This window comes from Agelaius tricolor, unplaced genomic scaffold (genome assembly GCF_023055355.1).
Source record: "Agelaius tricolor isolate 1412-34295 unplaced genomic scaffold, bAgeTri1.0.p SCAF_7, whole genome shotgun sequence".
Classification (NCBI taxonomy): domain Eukaryota; kingdom Metazoa; phylum Chordata; class Aves; order Passeriformes; family Icteridae; genus Agelaius; species Agelaius tricolor.
Window position 1 is genome coordinate 18380796 of NW_027269267.1, and position 23389 is coordinate 18404184.

The 23389-nt window shown below is 41.4% G+C and overlaps 1 protein-coding gene across 8 annotated transcripts in view; it reads right to left on the reverse strand.

The window, feature by feature from the left end:
- Nucleotides 1-23076, reverse strand: part of GLRA2 (glycine receptor alpha 2) — a 121513-nt gene extending 98437 nt beyond the window's left edge. Inside the window, exons 1-2 of one of the 8 annotated variants that reach the window (XM_071430497.1) lie at nucleotides 21967-23076; nucleotides 19674-19739 (exon numbers count right to left, since the gene is read on the reverse strand). In XM_071430497.1, the coding sequence (XP_071286598.1) occupies nucleotides 19674-19722 (49 nt within the window). In that variant the 5' untranslated portion in view covers nucleotides 19723-19739; nucleotides 21967-23076. Of the gene's footprint in view, nucleotides 1-19673; nucleotides 19808-21966 lie in introns of those variants that run through there. The other 7 variants (XM_071430491.1, XM_071430495.1, XM_071430496.1 and 4 more) reach the window with 7 other exon arrangements.
- Between the last annotated feature and the right edge of the window lie 313 nt (nucleotides 23077-23389).

A 23389-nucleotide genomic window follows, 5' to 3' on the forward strand; every position in this document is an offset into this window, starting at 1 on the left:
TCTGCAGCTTTTCCTTGTCTCTCTGAATATCAGGAAATCCTCTGGGGCATCAACCATTCCTCCCAGTCTTCTTTCTCCTGCAAATTAGTTGAGGGTGCACCATGTCCCATCATCCAGGTAATTAGTGAAGATGTTAAAGAGTACTGACCCAGTACCTGTGCCAGTAGTACAACAGTAGTGACTGGCCATCAGCTGGACTTTGTGCTGCTCATCACAATCCTTTGAGCATTGCAATTCAGTCCATTTTCCATGCCCATCTAGCTGGTCTGTTCCAATAATCCATTCCATGTTGTGAGAGACATTAACAAAAGCCTTGCTAAAACTGAGGTATACACTGCTCTGCCCTGATTCATTGAGCCTTTCAAGTCCTCACAGAAGGCTATTAGCATTCCAAGGAATGATTTCCCATTCAGAAACCCATGTTGACTACAACCAGTTATCTTCCCGTCCTTCATGTCTGGAAATGGCTTCAAGAGGATTTGCTCCAGGCTTTGAGGTAATGCTGGCCAGCCTGTAACTCCTGTATTCTCCTGCCTGTCCTTCTTAGAGATAGGAATGATAGTTTTTTCCCCACATGATTAGGAGCCTTCGCCAATTGCCATGACCTTTTAAAGATAATTAGGAATGCAACCACCCAGCTATGCTAGGCACTTGTGGGTGTTTCCTATGTGGTCTTACAGACTTTCTGTGTCCAGTTTGCCTAAGTGCTCTGTAGCCTAGTTCTTCATCACTAAGTTTTTATTGATTTGGGCTTTTTTACAGGTGTCAGTGGCATGGGATTCCTAAAGACCATTCTTGATGGTAAAACTGGAGAAGGAGGCTCACAGCTGTTGTCTTGCAATGGCCATCATACATGAGCATCACAGTTCCAGGTCCTGAGTGCCAGCAGAACATAGTACACATGCTTAACTGTGCTAGGAAAACATGGCTTATGTATGTTAGGAAATATGCTGCCACATCACAGACTGATGTCTGTGTGTCCACATCTCTGCAGTCCAGATGTGCAGGAGTAGGTACATGCCAGAGCACTGTATTTTACAATAAAGCAAATACCTCCCCCTATTTCTGTACTTAATCATAATTTAGTCTTTAACTTGCCTTCTGCTGGTAGAAATGGAACACTGTAAGAACTATAAGAACTCAGTAAACTCAGTAGATAAACAGAGAGATCAGTTTTTTTTCTTGCCTGAGGAACCTGAATATAAATGTCTATGGATCTGATTAGGTGCATCCCAGTCTTGAGGGAATTGACTGATGTAATTTTTTTAATTACTCTCCATGATATTTGAAAAGCTGTGGCAATCAGGTGAAGCTCTTGGTGACTGGCAGAAGGGAAGCATTGCACCCATTTTTAAAATGGGAGAAGAGGGAACCCTGGGAACTACTGAGCTGTTAGCCTGACCTCTGTGCTTGTGAAGATCACAGAACAGATCCTCCTAGAAGCTGTGCTAAGACACATGGAGGACTGGGAGGTGATTTGGGACAGCCAGCAGGGATTTAACAAGGATGTGTCTTGCCTGACAAACCCAGTGGCCTTCTATGGTAGAGTGACTACATCAGTGGTCAAGGGAAGGCTGCTGATGTCATTTATCTGGACTTCTGCGAGGCCTTTGGCACAGTCACCCACAACATCCTGCTCTGGTAATTGGAAAGGTGTGTAAAATTTGTTCAGCCTGGAGAAAATAAGGTCCCAGGGACACCCTATTGTGACTTTTCAATACTTAAAGCAGCCCTGTAAGAAAGATGAGAACAAATTTTTTAGTGGGGACATTCTGTGGTAGGACAAGAGGTAGTGGTAAACTAAAACACACTTCATCCTGTAAGAATTTTGTAATCTAATAGTTCAATTAAAATGAAAGCAGCAAACTTCCGTGATGCATAGCCAAGGTTTCAGGAAACAATCTGAAAATCTTCAAAGGCAAAGGAAATAATTAATTTGACTTTACTGCCTAAAATCTAAAAAGAGTTGACATTACCAACAAAAAATTAATCAAAATATACTTTAAAACTAAATCCTTTTCTCCCCCTAGTTTTCCTTTTGTCACTTCCAATGCAACAAGGTAACAGTCCAGGTGCCTTTCAGGCACATTCAAGATAATCCCAATGTTGTTTGAGTCATAAGGAAAATGTTTCTCAAAAGGGCTCAGGCAAAAAAACACCAAACCAAGCCCAAACCAGGCAGCTAACGCTCAAATAAACCAGAAGGTGCATGTCTGGTGTTCTGATAAACAGCACAGATATTGCTTCTGTTCCCTGCAGCTCCCTCTCCTCTGCTTCCCCGGAGGGGCTGGGGCTGCTGCTGCTGCTGCTGCCAGTCAGCAGGGCTCTCTGATACACTGCCTTCTTGAAAAACCCTGAGATGAGAGTGTGGCACACACCTCCTGTGACTTTGGGGCACTTAACACTTACAGAAAGTCCCTGGCACTCATCTTCTCACCTCACCCACAAGAAACCAGAAAACACAGAATATTTCCCTGAATGTGCTGTGGCATGTTGCCTCAAAACTCCTGCACCCAAGGTGTCTGTGATCTTATTGCCATCTGGCTAGAGAATGAATCCTTTCCTTATCAGCTGCCACAGGAGGTGAATCCATCCCAATGTGTGGAACAATCCCCATATGGAGTGATGAGTGCTGAGAGGAATACATTCGAGCCCTATCCAGCTCCTAACTCCAGCCTCTGCTAAATATTCTTCAGTATTGATAGCCTACAGTCACAAATCTTGCTCCATTTGGTACATTCTTAAGATTTACTCATACTCTTTCACTGGAGATGATCCTAACTGCAGCTAATCATATCTACATCCTCAAGTTCATCCCAACTCTTGTGTTTTTTGGGATAGAGTTTTCAGGTCACACCTGGCAGATTTTTCTCTTCACAATAATTCTAACCATATAGCTAAATTGTCCTCAGTGAGAAGGGAATATTATAATCACACAAGAGATTTAAAATGATACCTGTGCACTTGCCAATTTTCTTTGGTAAGTGTATTTATTAAGGGATTTTGTAAGGCAAACTAAAATACAGTACACATAGAGAACTGTGAGCAAAGCAGAAACATGTGGAAGCAAAAATAAAAGATAACGAGGCAGAACCACCTTATGGAATGACAGTGGAAACATTGGCAAGATATTTACAGATCTGTGAAGGATCTTGTATCTTTTTCTATATGTAATATTTTCTGGCCTACCTTCTCAATTCAACTCTGGGACAACGCAGAGGTTTTTTTCTCACTATCTCAAATTATTTATTTTGTATATAAAGAGGAGAAAGCTGAGCCAAACCTCCCTTCTCCCCTTACCACGGAGAGCAGACTCAAGACTATTTGAAAAGACTAAAATCAATCCCACCTGAGTTTGAAGGTAGAACAGGAATCCAGGAACAGAACCAAGGAGCTAAGTGGGGAGGCAGTGATCCCACCAGGGACAGAGAATCCCATTGTCGGTAGGACAGGGATTGCATGGCAGAACTCAAACAAGGGAGGTGATCAAAATGTGGATGATGGCAGGACAAAGACCCACATGCTGACCTGAGCACCAGTAACACACATCCTAGGACAGCAGGGAAGGATAGAGGAACTTGTTTGAGATGGTTTTTAAATGCAAGTTCTGGAGACAGCTGGGGTTTTAGAAACCATTTATCCCCAACCAAAATGAACAGCCTCCAACATCCATCAGAATCCTCATGAGACCTGAAACTGAGCTGACTCCTCTGGAGGCCTCTGCTTCTGCAGCTGCAGTACTATGGGTGTCTGAGTTACCACTTCAAGAGTTGCCAAGACACCTCTCCATGGCCCTGCAGGCACATCCCTGCAAGTGAGACAAGGATAAACTGCTGCTGGGACACCTCAGCTGGCTATGGTCATTAGACAGGGACAAGCTGTTCATCATCCTAGCTCCTTCCCTGCTCAGAGTGTAGCACACAGGAGAATGACTGGAGAAGAGTTATCAAAGGCAGCTCAGCCAGTCCCTGGCCAGTGACCATGGGTGTTGGGCCAGGGAGACAAAGGTGGCTTTGATGCACTGAAATAGTTCCTCTGAGACATAGGGATACTGACTGCAGCCACACCAGGAAAAGTGCAACTGCACACTTGTTTCCAAGGGCCCATATAATGTGTAGTCTCAACCATGATGAGAAAATTCCCACAATTTAATGAGTTTGCTTAGGGTTATGGTAAGAAATCAGAAGGCAGACCACAGGTAGCTTTTTTTGCAAGCACCTACGTAAGATTTTCTCTTTCCCTATCATTTTGCCTTTGGGCAAAACCAAACTTTTCCTCTATTTAAATATCATCCTCTCATTAGAGTCTTAACAGCTCAGTTACAGGAGGCAAAATTAACGGCGCCAGGACAACATGGTTACCCTAAGGCTGACAAATCAAGGTGACATTTTTGTGCTGGGTAGTGATGCCTTTCTTCTATGAGGTTGTCTTTCTATGGATTTTCTGTCAAGTTCATCACCCTGACTGCCTAAGTATAACCATGCCCAGTAAACACAGAATTCCTTCTTCCTTAGAAGTGTTCAACCCAATCCAATGTGGATTATCAAATTTATGACATTTATTATTAATTAATGATAATAATACCTACTAAATAAACAAACAACCCCCCCCAAATTAAATAAAAAGCCCAGAAAAGCAACAACAACAACAAAAAACCACTCCAAAAAACCCCAAAACCCAAACAAAGAAAAAACAAACAAACAAAACCCAAACAGAAACAACAACAACAACAAACAAAAAAAGTAACCAGTCAAACCAAACACAAAAGTCCATAAGGCCAGAGGTCTCAAGAAATGCAGTAATTGTATGCTATTTTGCACTGATTCAATTTGCTGGTAAAGTCAAATAAAGACAAAATTATTGTTCTGCTTCATCAAGCTAAAGCCAACATCCTCTGAAAGTTCATCTGTCATATATAATAACTTAGCTTGCTGAGAATGCCATTTGTCCTGGTAGGAATATGGCAATGATTTTGGGTGCTTACTGCTGCATTCAAGAATCAGAATCGTATTTTGTGTAATCAATATATATTTATGACCAACAGACTGAGGCTGAGTCACAAAAGCACTTACAGAATCAGAGAAAAACCTGGAGAGACCTTTAGGTGTCTAAAATCTTTTAGGACTCTCATTCCCATTGATGTCACTCAGTCCAAGAATTACCAAGTGTCTGAGAAATACATGTGAGTAATACCATTTATAAAAATGGTATCTTTCAGACTGGGGGAAACACCACATGCCCTACCCATAGCAGGTGTGCTATAGAGGCAATGCTGCATTGAATCAGCAGGAAAGCATGACAGCACAAAGTACATTTTTTCCCTAGTTCCAGCTGCCTATTATTTCCAGAAGTGCACATGCAAATATATATGAACAAACAAACAAAAAGAGAACTCTACTCTTACATCGAGATTTAAGCTGCTTCCCTTCACTTGCTTGAGAAAGCATCTAAGCAAGAATGTGGCCCTATGAGATGACCTGGATGTAAAAAGGGCATGTGATAATGCAGAATTGAAAGCTCTTCAGCAAAATACCACTGAGGCCTCCCAAGACAAATACTCCAGTGATTGTCAGGTACAGGTGATCACAGGAAGAGTCACAGAAAGAAAATTCTCTGGAGTGAGTACTGCTAAAGCCATCTCTCTCTATGTATACATTGACACAGCTTGAGCTCAAACAGTGAATAGTCAATTCCTGAGGTAGTATGTGAGTTTTCAGCTGTGGGACTTCTGCTGAATGTAACTGGAGTCATGCTGGTAAAATCCTATCAATATTTCAAGGAAGGAGAATCCCTGCTAAGATGCACTTTTTTGTGCATTAAAGCTCTTGTGGAAAATTGTTGGATTGGCATGCTTCACATTCAGTGAATGCTTTTGTCCACAGACCCAGTTCTGGCAGAGGAAGGCAAGTCTTACTCTACAAAGCCTCTTCAGCTCTGCATTTGGCATTACAGGATAGTCCATATGATGTGTTCATTCTTCCCTGACTCTTTCTGCTGAGGCTGATAACAGAAACATACATTACTGTCAGCTCTGGGTTACAGTGGGATATATCCACACAGCTTATCTAATAGACACTGAACAAGAACAAATTTTGGGCGCTGTTTCATTTTGCTTCACAAACCAGGAGTTCAGAAAAGAAAAACCTGTTAAACAGTCGACATGCTCCTGATTTACCCAGCTAGCCTGAGCTGGTCTACAGAGAATATACAGCCCCAGCAGTCACAATGGATTGTATAAAGGTGCTGGAGCTGGCTTGCACATAGGGAGTTTGAGGCATGGTACCAATGTGGTCGTGGCAGGCTGGAATTCACTGGAGGCCATTAACCCCAGACATTATAGCTCTTGCTGAGCTCTGTATCACCCCAGTGTTGTACAGCACATCTCTGAGCAAATCACTTGAAAGCTCACTCAGATATTTCTACACAACCCTCAGCAACACTTGTGACTGGGCGCAGCCATTCCCGGAGCTAAAATGTTCCATGGGCAAATGAAACTGTGGAAATAAGTCTAAAAAACAGTGAATCAGAAATCTTACATCTAGAAACTTCTCAATGGAACTACAAGATTAGAGTACAAAGTTATTTCAAATTTATGACAATTTTGAGAATATTCAAATCAATCCTTAATCTTTCGTATGTCCATCAAATTATTTTTCTTTGTCTGAGCTTTCCACTAACCTTTCAGATTTTCAAGTCATGACAAGCACCTCTTTGCAAGGCATCTCTTTCTAAAGTTTTCCTTCTTCCAATGCAATAGAGCAATGGACACTATTTGGGCAAAAGGAATTGTTTCCTTTTCTTCTGACATGAAAAGATCTGGATCTCTATTTCTCTTCCTATCAAAAAACAGTGCTCACTGAAGTGGCTGTCAGCAGAGATGCTCCTCACACCTGGTCCTGAGAAACTGCTCAGTTGCTCTGCATTAATAAAAACAGAGCTCTTCCCTGCTGATTGGCATGTGAACTGCATAACGTGTGCAGAGGCCTGGGACACTCCTGTATGTGGTTAAATAAAAGATGGTATTATATCTACAGTCATGAAATCATGAAATCTGCACTCCAGCATAGGGTCAGGCAAACTCCTTCTGGGTAATCTTATTAATAATGTTTTATGAAGCCAGGGTAGCCAACTCATCTGAGACTGCATGGTCTCAAGACCATGAGATAAATATGTTCACTGAAAAGAGATAGATAGATAGATAGATAGATAGATAGATAGATAGATAGATAGATATATGTTCACAAGATATAGATATGTTCACTGAAAAGAGAAGGTTGGAGGGAAGATCTACTTAATGAAAGAAAGAAAAAAAAGAAACATATTAATAATAATATTAAAATGTTGCTGCTAACCTAGGTTTCTATTTTAAGTCAGAATGAACTGATTACTCTTTCTTGGCACACATTTCAAAATATTTATTTTTTAAAAATGTTACTTTGTTCATTTCTCTGTAAATATATCTTACTTTGTTCCTTCTCTGTGATTCTGATCTTGTGTTGCAGAAATTAATGGAAGCTCAGCTATAAGTGTCAACAGCTATAGTCTCAAATACAGGTTTAGACAATTCCTATCCCTGTGGCTACAGAAAGGACTCAGAACCCATTTTAACTCCTTTCTTGTTTCTCTGAGCCTCAGACATTCATTTTATTTAACAATTCTCTCAGCTTTTCTCCATAATCTTCCTTGTTTTACTATCTGAAGGCATATGCAGGACATGAATTATAAAAGCAGTTTGGGTGACTAATATTAGAGAGCAGACATTGATTTATGGCTGATATGGAATTATACACCAAATGATACATGGGACACAGGTGAATCACAATGGGATTTAGAAAAATAGGATGGCTCAGTGATAGGGATAAATGACAACAGAAATGGTCAGGAGCTGGTATAGATGTCAATCAGCAACAGGTCAGAGACACTGATGCAAACACCCACCAGATCTTGCACTAACAAAATGAAATTTTCCTTTTATTTTTAAGTATTTTGTATTTTTTACCTCCTTGCAATTCAACTCATTTAACACAATGTGTGCAAAAGATTATTTTGAAATTAATTTCTCCATACTGGCTCTCATCTTCAATGTTCCCATCAACTGATCTGTTGCTTGTTTAACTCAGCCTCCTATCCCTCTCCTTCACACATCTCCTTTCCTTTGGGGAATATCCTTTCTTGAATCCCACATTCTAAATACAAAAAAGAATTTGTGATTTTACTGCAAAACATCCTTAAAATACTTCTTGGGTGTCTTTCACAAGCATTATTTTCTGTCATCTGTTCTTTGTATATATGAAATGACTGGAAGAATGACTGGAAGAATGGGAGGGGAATGAGAACTGTTTGCCAGCCTAAAAAATAAGCATCTCCTAAACTGACTGCCTTACATTTTTATCAATACCAAATCTGCTCTTTGATGCAGGATGTTCACTGGGTTGCTGTGAGGAGCACCACACAGCTTTCACATAGGCTCAGAGCTCTGCTGCCATAAACCACATTGCAGGGTCGGGCATATGATCTTCTTCTGGCTTCTACCACCAACAGTCATGCTGAGCAGAGGTCTTCTACAAAGTCATCCAAATGAGACTGTGTCCACACTGAGGAACTTACTCATCTAAATTGAATCTATCCCTAATTATATTTAACTTTGATAAGTCAAATTTATATTTTATTAAAAAACCAAGGAGTTAAAGTCTGGTTTTAACAGACTGTGTGTGTGTTTTGCCTCACACAAAACACACCTCTGAAGTGTGACAAAAACCAAAACTCTCAGGGGTATAAAGCTAAAGACTGCAAAATTATTTGCAGAGGTACAGAGCCAAAGAGTTGAAAAATTCTCCCAAATGCTTTTTTTTGGATGTTTCATATAACCAGACTGACAAAAGGCTTTAACACCTCAGACTGTTCCAACTGATGGGATATCACTGGAAAGGAAAATTGCTGCAGTCTGAAACTTATATGGAGTAAATATATCCTCCATTTTAGTTCAACAAGAGGGGGAATTTGCCTGTTGCCTGTGCATAAACACATGCACATGTGTTTATGCACAGGTACCAGGCAAATTCACAACTGGAGAAAAAAGGAATTTTTACATATGCTCCTGCTTTGGCACCATGCATGTAATTTGCATCTCTTCAACAGGTGATTTAAATTGCAGTGTGAGAGTTTACAGCAGCCTTCTGAGCAAGCTGTTCTGTTGTTTTATTTATTATTTAGGAGTAATACTTCATCAGACATAGTAAACAGTGCAAGAAGAAATAGCAATTCTGATAGCATGGTTTCATAGCCTGAGACACAGACATAAACCAGCACACATTGGGAGTGTAGGCATTAGAGGCCGCCTAACACAATGAGTATCGATCTGGTAAATTTTAATCCTAGCTTTTCCCTGACTAATTATGTCAGTTTAAGAAAAGCATTTAGCCTTTTCTCAGATATATTTCCCCAAGAACAAAAGCAAGGGAGATAACCCGTAGATGTGTTCCTGGAGTGAAGGAGCAACAACTTTGTTTGTACAGCATGAATCAATTTAGTGTTGGTTACCATTCCTTAATGGAGTGCCCACAATTCAGCCAGTCACAGCTGTGCCCAGTGTCTTCTCTGCAGCCCTGGGCTTTAGAGACACAGAAATACACAGGTAGAGGTTATTAGCTTTGGGAGAAGAGCATCATTCTGCTACTGTGCTTGCCTGGACAGTCCAGTGTTTATTACAGCCAAAAAATCTCAGCCCCACGGCAGGCAGGAGTTGCAGTGGCTGCTGCTTTGGTGCAGAATATCCAGGCTTTGAGGAGGAACCAGGTGGTCCATGGGGCAGAATGTGATGCTTCAGCACAGCAGGGTTCTACTTGCAGAGAGCAAGAAATCTGCAACAGGCTCTTTGTGTGCACTCCTGAAACTCAGGAGTGTGTGTGATTCTCAGGGGGCTTGAGGTACCTCCCTTCAGGATCCACTGCTCTGACCACTGCCCCAGATCAGCATATACAACCTTACACTGAAAAATCAGTCAAGAAATTCAGTCTTTCCTTCTAAAATACAATCAGTTTTGTGGCCAATAACAAACCATTGAGAGATTTCATGCTGAAAGGATCCCTTCTAACAGCTTCTATGCCTGTTTCAGATTGAAGGGATGCTGACTTGCATCGCTTAGACTATGACACTGTGGATTTTTAGGAAAATGGGGTAGGATATCTCTCACTGTCTTTTATTCAGAGGAGATGGGATTCATCCTAAAGTGCAACTGTGGTTACTGCTAAAAATACTTCTATCTTAATGGTTGGGGTAATCATCAGGAAATGTAAGAGAAGTGCTCTTTCTCAAACCTTGTCCTTACAACATTTTCTGTGACAGTCACATCAGTTGCCCCTAAAGTTTACTGGCTACAACAGGCACTTCTGTGAATCTCATCAAAGTGGTCAAGAGTAAAGGCTCTCCTTTCTCAGACAAGCAGTTACACTGAAAGGTTGAAAAGTCACATTCCCTTTGTAATTTTTTTCCTGGCTTACTCAAGTTTGAATTCTTTACTTCAAAATAGACCTCTTAGAATCATTTATACTCCTTTGGGTCAGATGGAGAATTCTTTAAGGTGAGGGAAGACTGGGCCAGAAACTCTTCTATATATTGTAGAGGATGGCAGGCCACCCAGAAGACACCATTTGTTTGGGGGTGGCAGCATGGCATGTTAAATGATTACAGATCCACACTGACAGGAATCTTTTTCCTGTGGAATATAAGGCAAGCTCTGAGATGCCTGGTCCATATAGGGAGATGGAGGTGGAGCAGTGCCTCATCAGAGAGTCTAAATTTAGATTAGGAGAGAGGTGGGTGCTCTGTGAAGCAGACTGGGGCACTTCTGTACACACCTGAGAGCAAAACTGAGAGAATCTGAGAAACTTTAAGTAAAACAATAATGCACTGCCAAGAGTTACAAAGCAGGTGAATCAGAAATTTCTGGAGAGGGGGCATGGGGTTTGTTTGTGGTCTCATATTCCACCTAAGTCCTATTTTAAATGCTTTCATCTTTTATTGACTCATGAAATGCCAACATGGAGTTGATGCATCAGGGGTAATCATAACGTCTTCATTCCCTGGCAATACTTGAGGATTGCTGGTAGCTGGCACAGTTCAAATAAGCCACTAGGCTGCTCTTATTTAACTCTCATAAGTAACTGAATGCTTGGTGAATTACACTTCTCTCTCATGTATGTATGGCTTAGATCTTGCACAGTTTCCAGTATCAGAGCCTTCATATATCTATAAATTTAGAATTTTACCCATGGGCTTCGTGTTTATGACATTGACAGATCCCTATCCCATACATGATGTACCCTTCATCTTAGAATTTTGCCAGACCCTGTACCTCCCTGCCTGCATCATCTGGGGGGCTCTTCTCTGCAGACTTAAAATCACACATTTCTGTGAAAGACTGTGAAATGCTTATTTGGAAGCTAAATTTTCATACATACATTTTTTGACGACTTAATCAGAGATTTACATGTACCCACAGTCAAGGACACCCCCACAACAAAGAGAGAGGGGGGAGCAGTAATGAAGAAGAATGGAAGCTATGGAAGTTTGGACAGGCAAGGACCTGCAGGAGGATGAGACTTCACCTGAAGGCTGAGGTGCTATCACAGAACCACTTCCCTGCTCTGGAGAGTGAAGAGGAAAGACCTGTCAGATCAGGATTGCTGCTGGAACCAAGTAAGGCAGCTCCATCTGGTCCCTGTGTAACAACCTGTGCACTGAAAAATGGGGCAGTGGGTGACTCCTCCATGAGGTCTGGAGGGAGGACCCATGTGCTCTCAAGAGAGGTGAGCTGCTCACCCTCGTACAGCCCACTATGCCCACTGCTGCTGCTGCTTCATCTGAGGAGTACCAGGAAAGATTAGAGAGCCTCAAGCATGGTGATAAGGGACTCTGGAGAGCAGGAACCTCTTTCATCATCCTGCTAGATTTACAGCTCAATGTCCAAGTCCAACAGCCCGTGTCAGTACTGGGACTGGTGCTGCTTAATGTCTTTGTCAGCAACATGGACAGTGGGACTGAGTGCACCCTCAGCAAGTGCTCTTGTGACACCCAGCTGGGTGGTGTGGTCAGCACACTGTGGGGAAGGGATGCTATCCTGAGGGTCCTTGAGAGGCTTGAGAGTTGGGACTGGGTGAACCTCATGAAGTTCAATGAGGCCAAGTGCAAGGTCCTGTATGTTGGGCAATGCCAAACACCAGCACAGGCTGGGCAGAGAGGTATGGGAAACAGCCCTGAGGAGAAAGGAGAAAGGAGAAAGAAGAAGGAGAAAGGAGAAAGAGTTGGACCTGACCAATGTGTGCTCACAGCCAAGAGAGTCAACCCTGTCCTGGGCTGCATGAAAAGCAGTGTGGGCAGCAGGGAGAGGGAGAGGGAGAGGGAGAGGGAGAGGGAGAGGACTGTCCTCTTTTGCTCTGCTCTCATGAGACCCCATCTGAAATACTGCATCCAGCTGTGGCACCCTCAGCAAGGAAAGACATGGATTAGTTGGAACAGGTCCAAAGAAGGACCACAAACATGAGAAGAGGGCTGGAACACCTCTTCCATGAGAACAGACTGAGAGAGTTGGGTTTGTTCATCCTGGAGAAGACAAGACTCTGGGGAGACCTTACAGCAGCCTTCCAGCCTACCTAAAGTGAGCCTACAAGAAAGATGGAGAGGGGCATTTTACAAGGACATGTAGCGACAGGACAAAAGATAATGTCTTTAAACTGAAAGAGAGTAGATTTAGATCAGACATTATAAAGAAACTCTTTTCTGTGAGGGTGGTGAGACACTGGAACAGCTTGCCCAGAGAAGTTGTGGAAGACCCATGCCTGGATGTTCTCAAGGCCAGGTTGACCTGAAAAATCTTGTCTAGTGGAAGGTGTCCCTTGGAACTAGATGATCTTTAAGGTCCCTTCCAACCCAAACTGTTCTAGGATTCTCTGGAAATCTACAGAGGAAAAAAATAAAGTATTGAATCTGTCTAATAATAAAACTGCATATTTCTGGTTTATGAATTAATTTTTCTAGTAACTGTGTAAAATAGATTTGTAGATTATAAACGTATATACTTATAGTAAATTTAATGTACATGTTTTTACATGTTCTAAATATAAACTGCATGCTTTTTGGAACATCCAAAACACAAGATCCTTAATGAGTGACCCAAGAACCTTGGCTTCATCTGCATAAAAAATTTAAGCATGAATATGACACTGGATGTGATAAAAACATTACACTTATATTAGAATATGATCAAAACAACAGCATCTACTCCTTTGATATGAAAGGTCTTTTGGCTCTGCTTTGACATTTGTTTTTCAGAAATCCCCTTTGCAGTTTATGCAGCAGCAGAATAATATTCCATGACAAGAGCCAAATCTATTGATATCTCTCAATTAAATAATTGGTTCTGAATAAAGGCAACACACCAATACAATACAGATGACTGTGGCTAAACATTTCTATATAAAAGAAGACCAGGACTGATCCTCAGCTTGGATGCCAGGCAGCATTGGTTAGCTTGTGCTTTACCCCGCTGCGTGTTCACAACCTTTCTGCCTTGCCCTGGGAGCAGCTGGCTGTGGGTAGCTCAGAAAGAGATCCAGGGGATGAGCAGAAAGCCAAGCAGTGTAGCTAATCAGGGGTGCCTTGAGCTTGCTGTCTGGCCCCATTTGTGTAGTAGCCTAGACATAACCTAACTAGCCATGCAACTCATCCAGCCTATTCATGTTCTGACAGAGAAGCTGAAATTAAAGTAAGAGAGGAAGAAGTGCAAGGTCTATAACCCTTTTTTTTTCCCGTAGCAGTTTTAAAAGAAACACAATTAAAAGGCTCCTTCTGCCTGAAAATGTGCATACCTAGGGCAGAGACTGAGCACCATTTCCTTAGCTTCATTTTTGCAGTTGAAGAAAAATAAAACAAAATCAAATAAACCCCATGTCCTGTGGGTAAGTATCCTTGTGCAGCATCTTGCTGTGCAATGAGGTGTGAGTACATGGCTTTATCAGAAAACATTGCAAAGTTTCAGATGTGTTTCAAGACAGAAAATAAAACAGAAGCTTACCTCCCTAATAATATATGCTAGAACATCTCAAGCAACTATATTTAGGGAGTGCAATGGTCTGGCCAGATCTGAAAAGTGCCCCATGAGTTGCCTTTCTCCTATAAAGAATCCTCATCCCATGCCCTAAAACTTGAATGCACCAATAATGTGCCCATTCTTACTACACACTGCTCTGCTTGAACAAGATTTGAGTCTCCACTGGAATTGTCCCTCTGAGCCTTTGAACTTGGCCCTTTGTGAAGAATAGCCCAGTACAGGATATTCACCACCTCTGACTTCAGGGCCAGTAATTATTACCAACTGAAGTGGAGTGGGAGGGCTGTTAACCACTGAAGAACAAATTGCTACAGTCCCGCAGCTTATCTTTGGTATGTTTTTCAACTTTTATATGTCTAGATAAGGGTCAAATATTTCAGACAGATCCTCTTATCATGTGCATGAAAACTGCTTTTATATATTAAGCTTGATGCCACTAATTTCACCCTTAAATGTCATTCAGTGTTTTCCATTCATGTTTTTTAAACATTTCATTACTGGTCAATTCAGGGGCCAAATAAGTAAGCAATGGGTTTAAACATATGGGAAAACCTGATCCTTGCTGCCAAGGAGTTAAAGTATTAAAGTGCATAAGCCATTTCCTGTAACAGTTGTCAGGCTAATTGTCAGTAAATTACTTAGTCCATGTGTTTATTATTCAGATATAAACCCACGGACTCGGCATGAAAATGGCATTACACTGCTTGTAATCACAGACTAATCTTTTACAACTATGGCCCTACACCCCCAAACTGCATCACTAACAAAACAGCAGCTTTTGAGCAAGTTAATTCACACTGTATTGCACCATGCAGCTATGAGGGTAACATTAACAGGCGTTACTGCTGCATACCTTCATGTAATTCCATAAAAATCAGAATAATCTTTAGTTAATAGCGATTCAATCAGAAAGACTGAATTTAAAACATGGAATGAAATTCAATAAAAAGAAAATCACTATTATCTTAATTGTAAATGTTTTCTATACCTGAAGATGACACAAATCTGCAGTTCTTGGCGACCAACTCCCCTGCCCTGTACCCAGGGCATGACAGCCAGCCTGTTACTTGAAGTATTTGGCATAACAGACATAGCAGTGCCTGTATATAATGGAGTTTTTTCTATCTGATAATTTCTAGATTGCATTTAGATTTTTAGTGGTGGTAGATGATGAAAGTGTTAAAAAGTTGAAATACTTTAATAACCTTTGAAAATCAACACCTGCTTGGAAATGTTAAATTCAAGTTGGCTCTCCATTAGCCCCACATTTCATGTTGTAATTCAGTTTTAGATTGATCCCTTGTATCCTGGCATTACATGCAGCGCTCTTGAGCCTGGGCTGAATATACACTAAGCAAAGATACCACTTCACCATCCCTTGTTTCTAGCTATGAGAAAGCACATTCTTGGCTAGTTTCATAACAGAGGTGCTCTACACTGCTATTTCCTGCCTTTTTTTTAACTTTGAAAGCAAAGTGAGCACTGGAGAAAGTAAAAGACATTGCTTCTCTCATGTTTTACTATAAAATAATAGAAGACTAATATTAATAAAGTAAAAACGCATTGTCCAAGCCTCACCTTTTATTATATTTCAGAAACCATGCTCAATTGATGCTATAATTGAAGAAGAAACTGCAAATCAACTCACAGGACCATGAGCATACATTTGCTGTCAACAGAAGGACTCTCAGGGACTTCAGTTAGTACTAGATTGCAGTCTTCATATTTACATTTAAAAGTATTCCCCTCTGTCTCCTTACACAAATTATTAGCCTGTTCCAATTCAATGAAAGATAAGTGGAAGATGAAAATGTGCATTAAATATCTGACAGAGAGTGATTAAAGAAGGGCAGTTTTGAGAGCTGTCACTCTGGAACTTCCTTCTGGCTTTTCATCAGGGAGATATCCCCTCTTAGTGTCTGGACATTTTGTATCCAACCACTTGAAATCAAAAAGAAAAAGAAATATGTTTTTCTGCGTTAGAATAATTATGTAAGATAGAACAATACAAAAGAGAAAGTATCTTTCATTATACAGTACTGCTGGGAAAAAAACAAGCACTAACCAAAAAAAAAAAAACAGCCACAAAAAAAATCACAACCAAAGAACCCCTGGTTTTGATGTCTAAATGTTTATATATTCACCTGTTGCTCTCCCACTATCTTCCTGAATTTTTTAATTTGCAAGAACAAGATAGGAAAAAGTAGTCACTAATGAAGGAATGCTTTATCTGGATAAAACACCTTGTTCCAGTAAGTAGCATTTTCCTCTCTCTTTAGAGTGCACAGCCTTTATTTCAAAAATTAATCTAATAGCTGCTGTTTTCCAGTAATTCAAACTAGTCATAAAAGTATATTTAATTATTGTATAATCAGTGACATAAGATAAATGTGTTCTACTCAGTTGCATTTCCATGAAATCAGAGTTTTCTGACACTTTAAAATCCCAGTAGTGGACTCAGAAAAAGCTGTGTAACTGGTCTAAAGCAGAAAAAGCTAGACAAATGCATGAGTAGAATCAGAGAATCACAGAATGAACTGAGTTGGAAGAGACCATCAGGATCATCAAGCCCAACTCCTGGCCCTGCACAGGGGCCAAGAGAATCCCACCATGTGCTTGAGAGCATTGTCCAAATGCTTCTTGAACTCTCTCAGGCTTGGTGCTGTGACCACTTCTCAGGGAAGCTGGTTCCAGTGCACAACCACCCTTTGGCTGAAAAATCTTTTTCTAATATTCAACCTAAACCTCCCCTGACACAGCTTCAGGCCGTTCCCTTGGGTCCTGTCACTGGTCACCAGGGACAAAAGACCAATGCCCGCCCCTCCCTTCCCCTTGTGAGGATGCTGAAGACCACAATGAGGTTTCCCTCAGCCTCCTCCTCTGCAGGCTGAACAGACCAAGTGCCCTCAGCACTCCTCAAACAGCTGCCCCTCAAGACCCTATGAGGAGAGGCTGAATGTGGCGCATCTTGATTCACAATGTCTTTTCTGAAACATAGTAACAAATATTATCCCCGGACTAAAATCAAAACCAGACAGAAGATCCCCAGTTTAAACCATTGCTCTAGTAGCCTCTTTTACGATAAAAAGTTCTTTCCTTAAAATATGAAAAATGTTATGAATCAGGTACTCGTTCAGCACTTCATACATTCTTCCATTTAGATGATTTAGAATATCAGTATTGTGCAATAGGCCTTACCCCCAAAATTATCTTAAACATATATATAAATATTAAAAACCAGAACAATTTATTATGGAGAGTAAAGACTCAGTAAAAAAATAATCTTTATCATACTAACTTCAAGCAAAATAAATTTATTTTGACTCCTTTTCAGCTGTCCTTATTCTTTAAAAGGAAGAAGTATGTAATATAGAACAATTAGTATTTTCCATTTCTTTGAACCATTGATGAGACTTGGGCAATGAAAACATGGATATTGACTAATAAACAGGGTTATTAGCTGGCAAGGTTTTGACTGGTGATATGAAGTTCAAAACTGCATGACTTAACTCCCTAGTTCTAAACTCTGAGGTCCAAAATACCATCCAAATGAACATAGCAAAGAACAAGGAGAACTTTCAGGCCCCTCACCGGAATACTGAGAGCTCTGGGAGAGCTCACAGACACGAAATTATGAGCAAGAATTGAAGATCTATTTACCAGTTCAAACTACCACAAAGTACCATCCTGTTCTGGAGTGTGACTTAATAAATAAACCAACAACAAAAATATGGCAGATGCTTTCCCAGTAAGGTCTCATATGTGTCAACAGGCAGCAACTTCACCTTGGGAATGCAATCAAAATACAGGACTCAGAGGGGAGAAGTGTCTGTCCAACAGCTCAGTGTGCACCACACAATACCTGCTCCACACACTTCAGTGCCAGGTGAGCAAAGCCATGAACCTGCCTCCTGTGCTGTCCTGAAATGGTTGTAGACACAAACTGGGGAGCAATAGAGAGCTGTCTCTAAGTCAGGTATGTACATGGGACTGTTGCTATTACTGGATTTTTTCTGAGATACAAGAGATGATTTTTTAGTGCACCCCCACCCCGCCCCCCTGCTCTTTCCTCTTTAAAGAGCAGGAAAATGTTCTTGAGGATTGATATTGTGCTCAATTCAGGCAATTTCTGCCTTCATTTACATTCTCTGATTTCACTGATACTCATGCAAACACACAAAATTAATGTGAGAGACTAATGCAATATTGCTTACTATGAGCTGATGTGGACACCAGTTCAGGAACTCAATAAGCACTTTGAAAAATACTCCGAAATTAAGACTTTAGACTTCACTGACTTGGTTTTCTTAATTTGTCAGCTTTCAAACCTTTGGATCTGAAATCCATACTGATTTGCTCCTCGCTCAGGCATAGGAAGCAGTCAAAAAAAGGCACTTTGTTCTAAATCTTGTAATTTGCACATGTGGAACAGAGAGAAGAAACTGATCTTTGATCTAAATTTAATTAAACACTTTTCTCATTGACATGTGAGCTTCTTCTCTCCTTACAGTTCATTCACTGGCTAAGAAATGATTATTTTTTCCAGCCATTATCAACTTTCACAGTACTGCTAAAAAGGCTTAATACAGGAAAAAATGCATTTCAGTGGCCAGAGCTAATAGATATGAGTTGCAAATATACATTGTCATGAGATTTGTTAAGAGAGAAAGCATTCTATTAGTTTTCAAAGTAAAACCATACTCTGAGCTTTAAATTGGCATAGAGGAGATGATTTTGATGGAATTATAGGACTCTCCAAAATGCTAAATATTGGCAATGAAAACTTCTCTCTCAACTCCTCTCATAGAATGCCACAAGATATTCTGTGCTCTTTTCTATAGGGATTTACAGGACTACAGCAAGGAAAACTTGCTTTGAGGAATAATGTTTGCAAAAGAAGCTTCCAGTACACAGCCTTCTTTGTGCTGGATGGTGGTGGTGATGTTCCACAATTCAGCCCAAATTTTGGAAGAAATGGGGACTGTTATAAAAGTACTAAACAAAATAAAGTTTCTATGTTTTATAGGGATCCTGAGCCATTGGTTTTTATCATTCATTCAGCATTTGCAGGATAAAATCGTCTGTGTATATTCCTTGAGTCCCCCCTACTTTGGGGAAGAAGATTTTACTTTCTTCAAGCTGAAAGAAAACATAGATTTTTTTCTTCAGACACTGCTATAAGGAAGACAATATCTCAGCATGAAAGTTCTAATGATATTATCTTTGTGGCTTAAAAATTTCAGGAACAAGTCATCTCATTTGGTTTTAGTCTGAAGCCCATAATCCTATTCACTATGTTAAATTAGTAAAGTCTTCAGATGCATTTTTTGACAGCTGAACATTATTGTCATGTCAAAAGAGAGTTTTCAAGCTCTGGACCTTTATTATCTACACTGCTCTGTCTCCTAGTCCACTCCATGGATTAGCTGTTTTCCATGGTACTATAACACTGGAAAAGTGAAGTTATTGAAAACATAATCTAAACCCAGAGGTTAAAACCCCCTCAAAACCTATAATTTATCCCAAACTTTATCAATGAATTAATTAGAAGTCTTAGAAAACTTACCTTTAAAATTTGGTCTGATTCTAGCATCATACCCCGATGTCCTTCCCATCAATTTGTCCAAAAAATCTGAAGGAGACAGGGTCTGTGAGGGGGATTTTCCAGATCTTGAATCATGTTCTTTACAGAAAGTCGTCCTAAATAAATTATTAGCCACCATTAGCTAATATTTAGCTTGTATTGTATTCAAGTCATGGAGAAATTACATAACTAAATAAAATTGTCTCAACTCAGTGAAGGTAGAAATTAATGTTTTTACAGAGCAACATACTCTACCTTTCATCTGAAAACCTTATTGTAGAAATAAAGACAAGTTTCAGGTATCATGCATGAACACAATTTTCCATTCAGAAAAAGCCTTAGCTTTACAAAAAAATTCATTACAGTTTTAAGACTTTAGGAAGATTCAATTTACTCTTCACCTTAACGTGTAGATACATCTTAGAATGATTTTGATATCCTATTTTATATCATTGTTTTAATTGCATGGATGCTGTTAAAATGTTAACACTGGTTTAAGGTGGTCTTAAACTTCCAAACAAGAGCCAACAACACTTAACAAGCAACACTAAAAAATACTGTATTTGTTAATGTTGGGAAAGATACAGATGGGAAAAAAAAATTTAATTGTTTTTTATAGATGATACCCAAAAAATATTTAAATCATGCTAATGAGTGTCCAGATTCCTTCCCAGCATGGCAAAAAGGGTTCTGGAGTCAAGCACAACTGATCTTAGGGGGGTTTCACCCCCACTCCATGAGCACTGAATAATAAAATTTAGTATCACCAGGTGGTACTCATATGCAAGTTCATTGAACACGTCTGTTTCAAGGATTTAAGGGAAAACTTCTGGTATGATATCATGTGTGTGAAATGCTGTGTACACAGCACATTGCATATTGCAAACACATAATACAATGCAGAGAAAGACAGTTTGGGAGTTCCCCACGGTTGTTCCCCAGGGAAAAAGAAACTAGAATGAAAACGGTCATATTTGGTGTGTAGAGGCACAGATTTAATAATAAAACATTATCTTAAGTCTTAAATAACCAATTTCATTCTGTCTGTTTCCACTTTATCTTTGAGCTAAATTAAAAGTAATTCTGACTCTGACTTCTTAAACACTCTCTGTTTAAATATTTGCCCAAAGGGAACCTCTCAGTTTCAGGAGTGTTTCATGGGGTATTTTCATGCATCTACATGCAGGTATAAAAATATCAGATATATATCTGATCATCTGAAAGGAGAAGAAAATATCAAATCCTCTCTTGCTACCAAAGAGAAACAATTCACCTGAATTGTTAAAAGGCAAGGTGATAGTAAATTCTTGTGGTGTGATTCCACACATTTTTTTCAGTTCCATTTATAGGAGGCGGTTGCTTCCTTTTGCTTTTGTCAATGACAGGGTACCATTGCAAATATTTTTAATATTTAATACACAGCAGATGATCTATCCAACTTAATGAAATTATTCAGTTAAGAAAATAAAAACTGGAAAATTAAGACAATACACTTATTCATATACAAATTACTTCTGTTTTCATTCAGAGCCCACTAGTTATGAGTGGTGTTGTGAAGCCAGGCTCACAAATATAAACAGTTTCACTCTGTCTCTATGTGTATCCCTCGTTACTCTTAGAACAACACTTTTACGTGTAGATTCATCTGTACGTGCAGATGCACAGCAGCATACATTCCAATAATGAATCTCATCTAAAATGCTATTCTGGTTAATAAGACTGACCTGTTTGCTTAGCACCACAAAAAAAGTCAATAGCTGAAGCAAAAGCTCATGAAACATTAAAAAAAATCAGAAACGTTGGGACTTTAAGTGAACACAATACTAGTCTGATCCAGGGTTTTCCCAAAATCAGAGAGGACTAGTTCTCTAATTTCAAATAACTACATCCCTGACAAAACCAGTACAATCATTTCCAAAGATTGAAGAGGAGGGAACCAAAGCAACTTCCCAAACAACCTTTGCCAGGAGCAGAGAATATGCATTTAGGAAGAAAAGCCGAAGAAAATGTTCTTAGCTGTACTGATATACAGTGAAAAAAACCCCACATCTTTGCATCAGAAAATGGAAAATAGATCACCCAAACTTGAGATTATTATTTTTTGTGTTTGTTACCAAGCAACGAGTCTCTGAGTGTGAAAGGGATAGTCTATATAGAATGAACACAAAACACTCTCAAATACAGCAAACAAACTAGGTTATTGTGACGTAGTATCTTTATAGTTATGATTCTCACGACCTTTTGACAAATATTATTACAGAGTGGTATCACCTACCTGAAGTGGTTTGTCTCTAAGAAAAATGCAAACAAGGTTGTCAAAATTTTCACTAGCTGCCGGTTCATTCCTCCTGCTTTCTGTGATGATTTGGAAATATCCCAGAAATGATTCCAGAGAGATGCAGGGAAAAAGTAAGCTGCTGCTGCCTAGATTTCCAAATTCAGCAAAAATTTAATTTTCTTGACAATCTGGAAGAGAAGGTCTGGATCTCTACAAAGTGGGGGTAAAAGAGAAGTGCCAGTCCTTGGAATCATGGTCAGGTCAAGCCTAGGCTCATCTCCAGCAGTCAGCACAAAAGAGATAAGGCATCAGACACAGTCGTTCCCCCGACTTGCTTTTGGTGATGGAGGGGGAAAAAAAGAGCCAAGCAAAAAAGAAGAAAAGAAATGGAAAGAAAGGGGAAAAAAGGGGAAAAAAAGGAAAAGAGTGGAGGAGAAAACCCAACTATGCGAGGAGCATCAGGCAAAAGGGAACAGCACTGAGAGCAGTTCTGTTGTCGATATGTTTTATTCCCCTTTCGCTGAAAATTAGTATTTATGAACGGTGGTGGGGCTACCGGGTCGCTCTGCTTTCCCCCTCTTTGGGTAGGGAAGCGTCGGCGTTGCCGGGGAGGGCGGGAGGGTGTGCGGGAGGGGGGCAGCGGGCACGGCGGCAGCAGGGCGGGAGCCGCGGGCTGTGCTGGAATGGGATTCAGCGCTCGGACAGCTCCGCGCCCGCGCTGCGCATGCGGGGGGCGCGGGGGGGCGCGCGGGGCGTGCGCGGGGCCGGGGCTGCCGCGGGAGCGGGCGGGACCCGCGGGCCGGGGGTCGGGCCGCGAGCGGCGTGGGGGCTGCGGGGCGCTCCTGTGGCAGCGGGGCTGCGGTTTGTGTGGGTTGTGTGTGGGGCGGGGGAGTCAGCGCGGTGCGTTCGTCACGCGTGGGTCTGCGTTGTGTGGGGCGGGGGAGTCAGCGCGGTGCGTTCGTCACGCGTGGGTCTGCGCTGTGTGGGGAGGGGGTGTCAGCGCGGTGCGTTCGTCACGCGTGGGGCTGCGGTGTGTGGGGTGTGTGTGGGGCGGGGGTGTCAGCGCGGCGCGTTCGTCACGCGTGGGGCTGCGGAGCGGCGCTGCCGGCGCGGCGCGGTGCGGTGCGCGCTCCCGCCGCGGGGGGGCGCCGTCGCGGCGCGGGCAGGCCCTGAGGGCGCTCCCGCCGCCCCCGTTGCCCGCGGAGCTGCCGGAGCTGCGGCCCTGCCCTCCGCCCTGCCCTCCGCCCTGCCCTCCGCCCTGCCCTCCGCCCTGCCCTCCGCCCTGCCCTCCGCCCTGCCCTCCGCCCTGCCCTCCGCCCTGCCCGGGCACCCACCCCGCAAAGAGGGGCTGAGCCGGGCTCAGCACCCTGCGGGAATATCGACAGTGCGGGCGTCGAGAGGAAGGGGCCAGGTTCTCGTC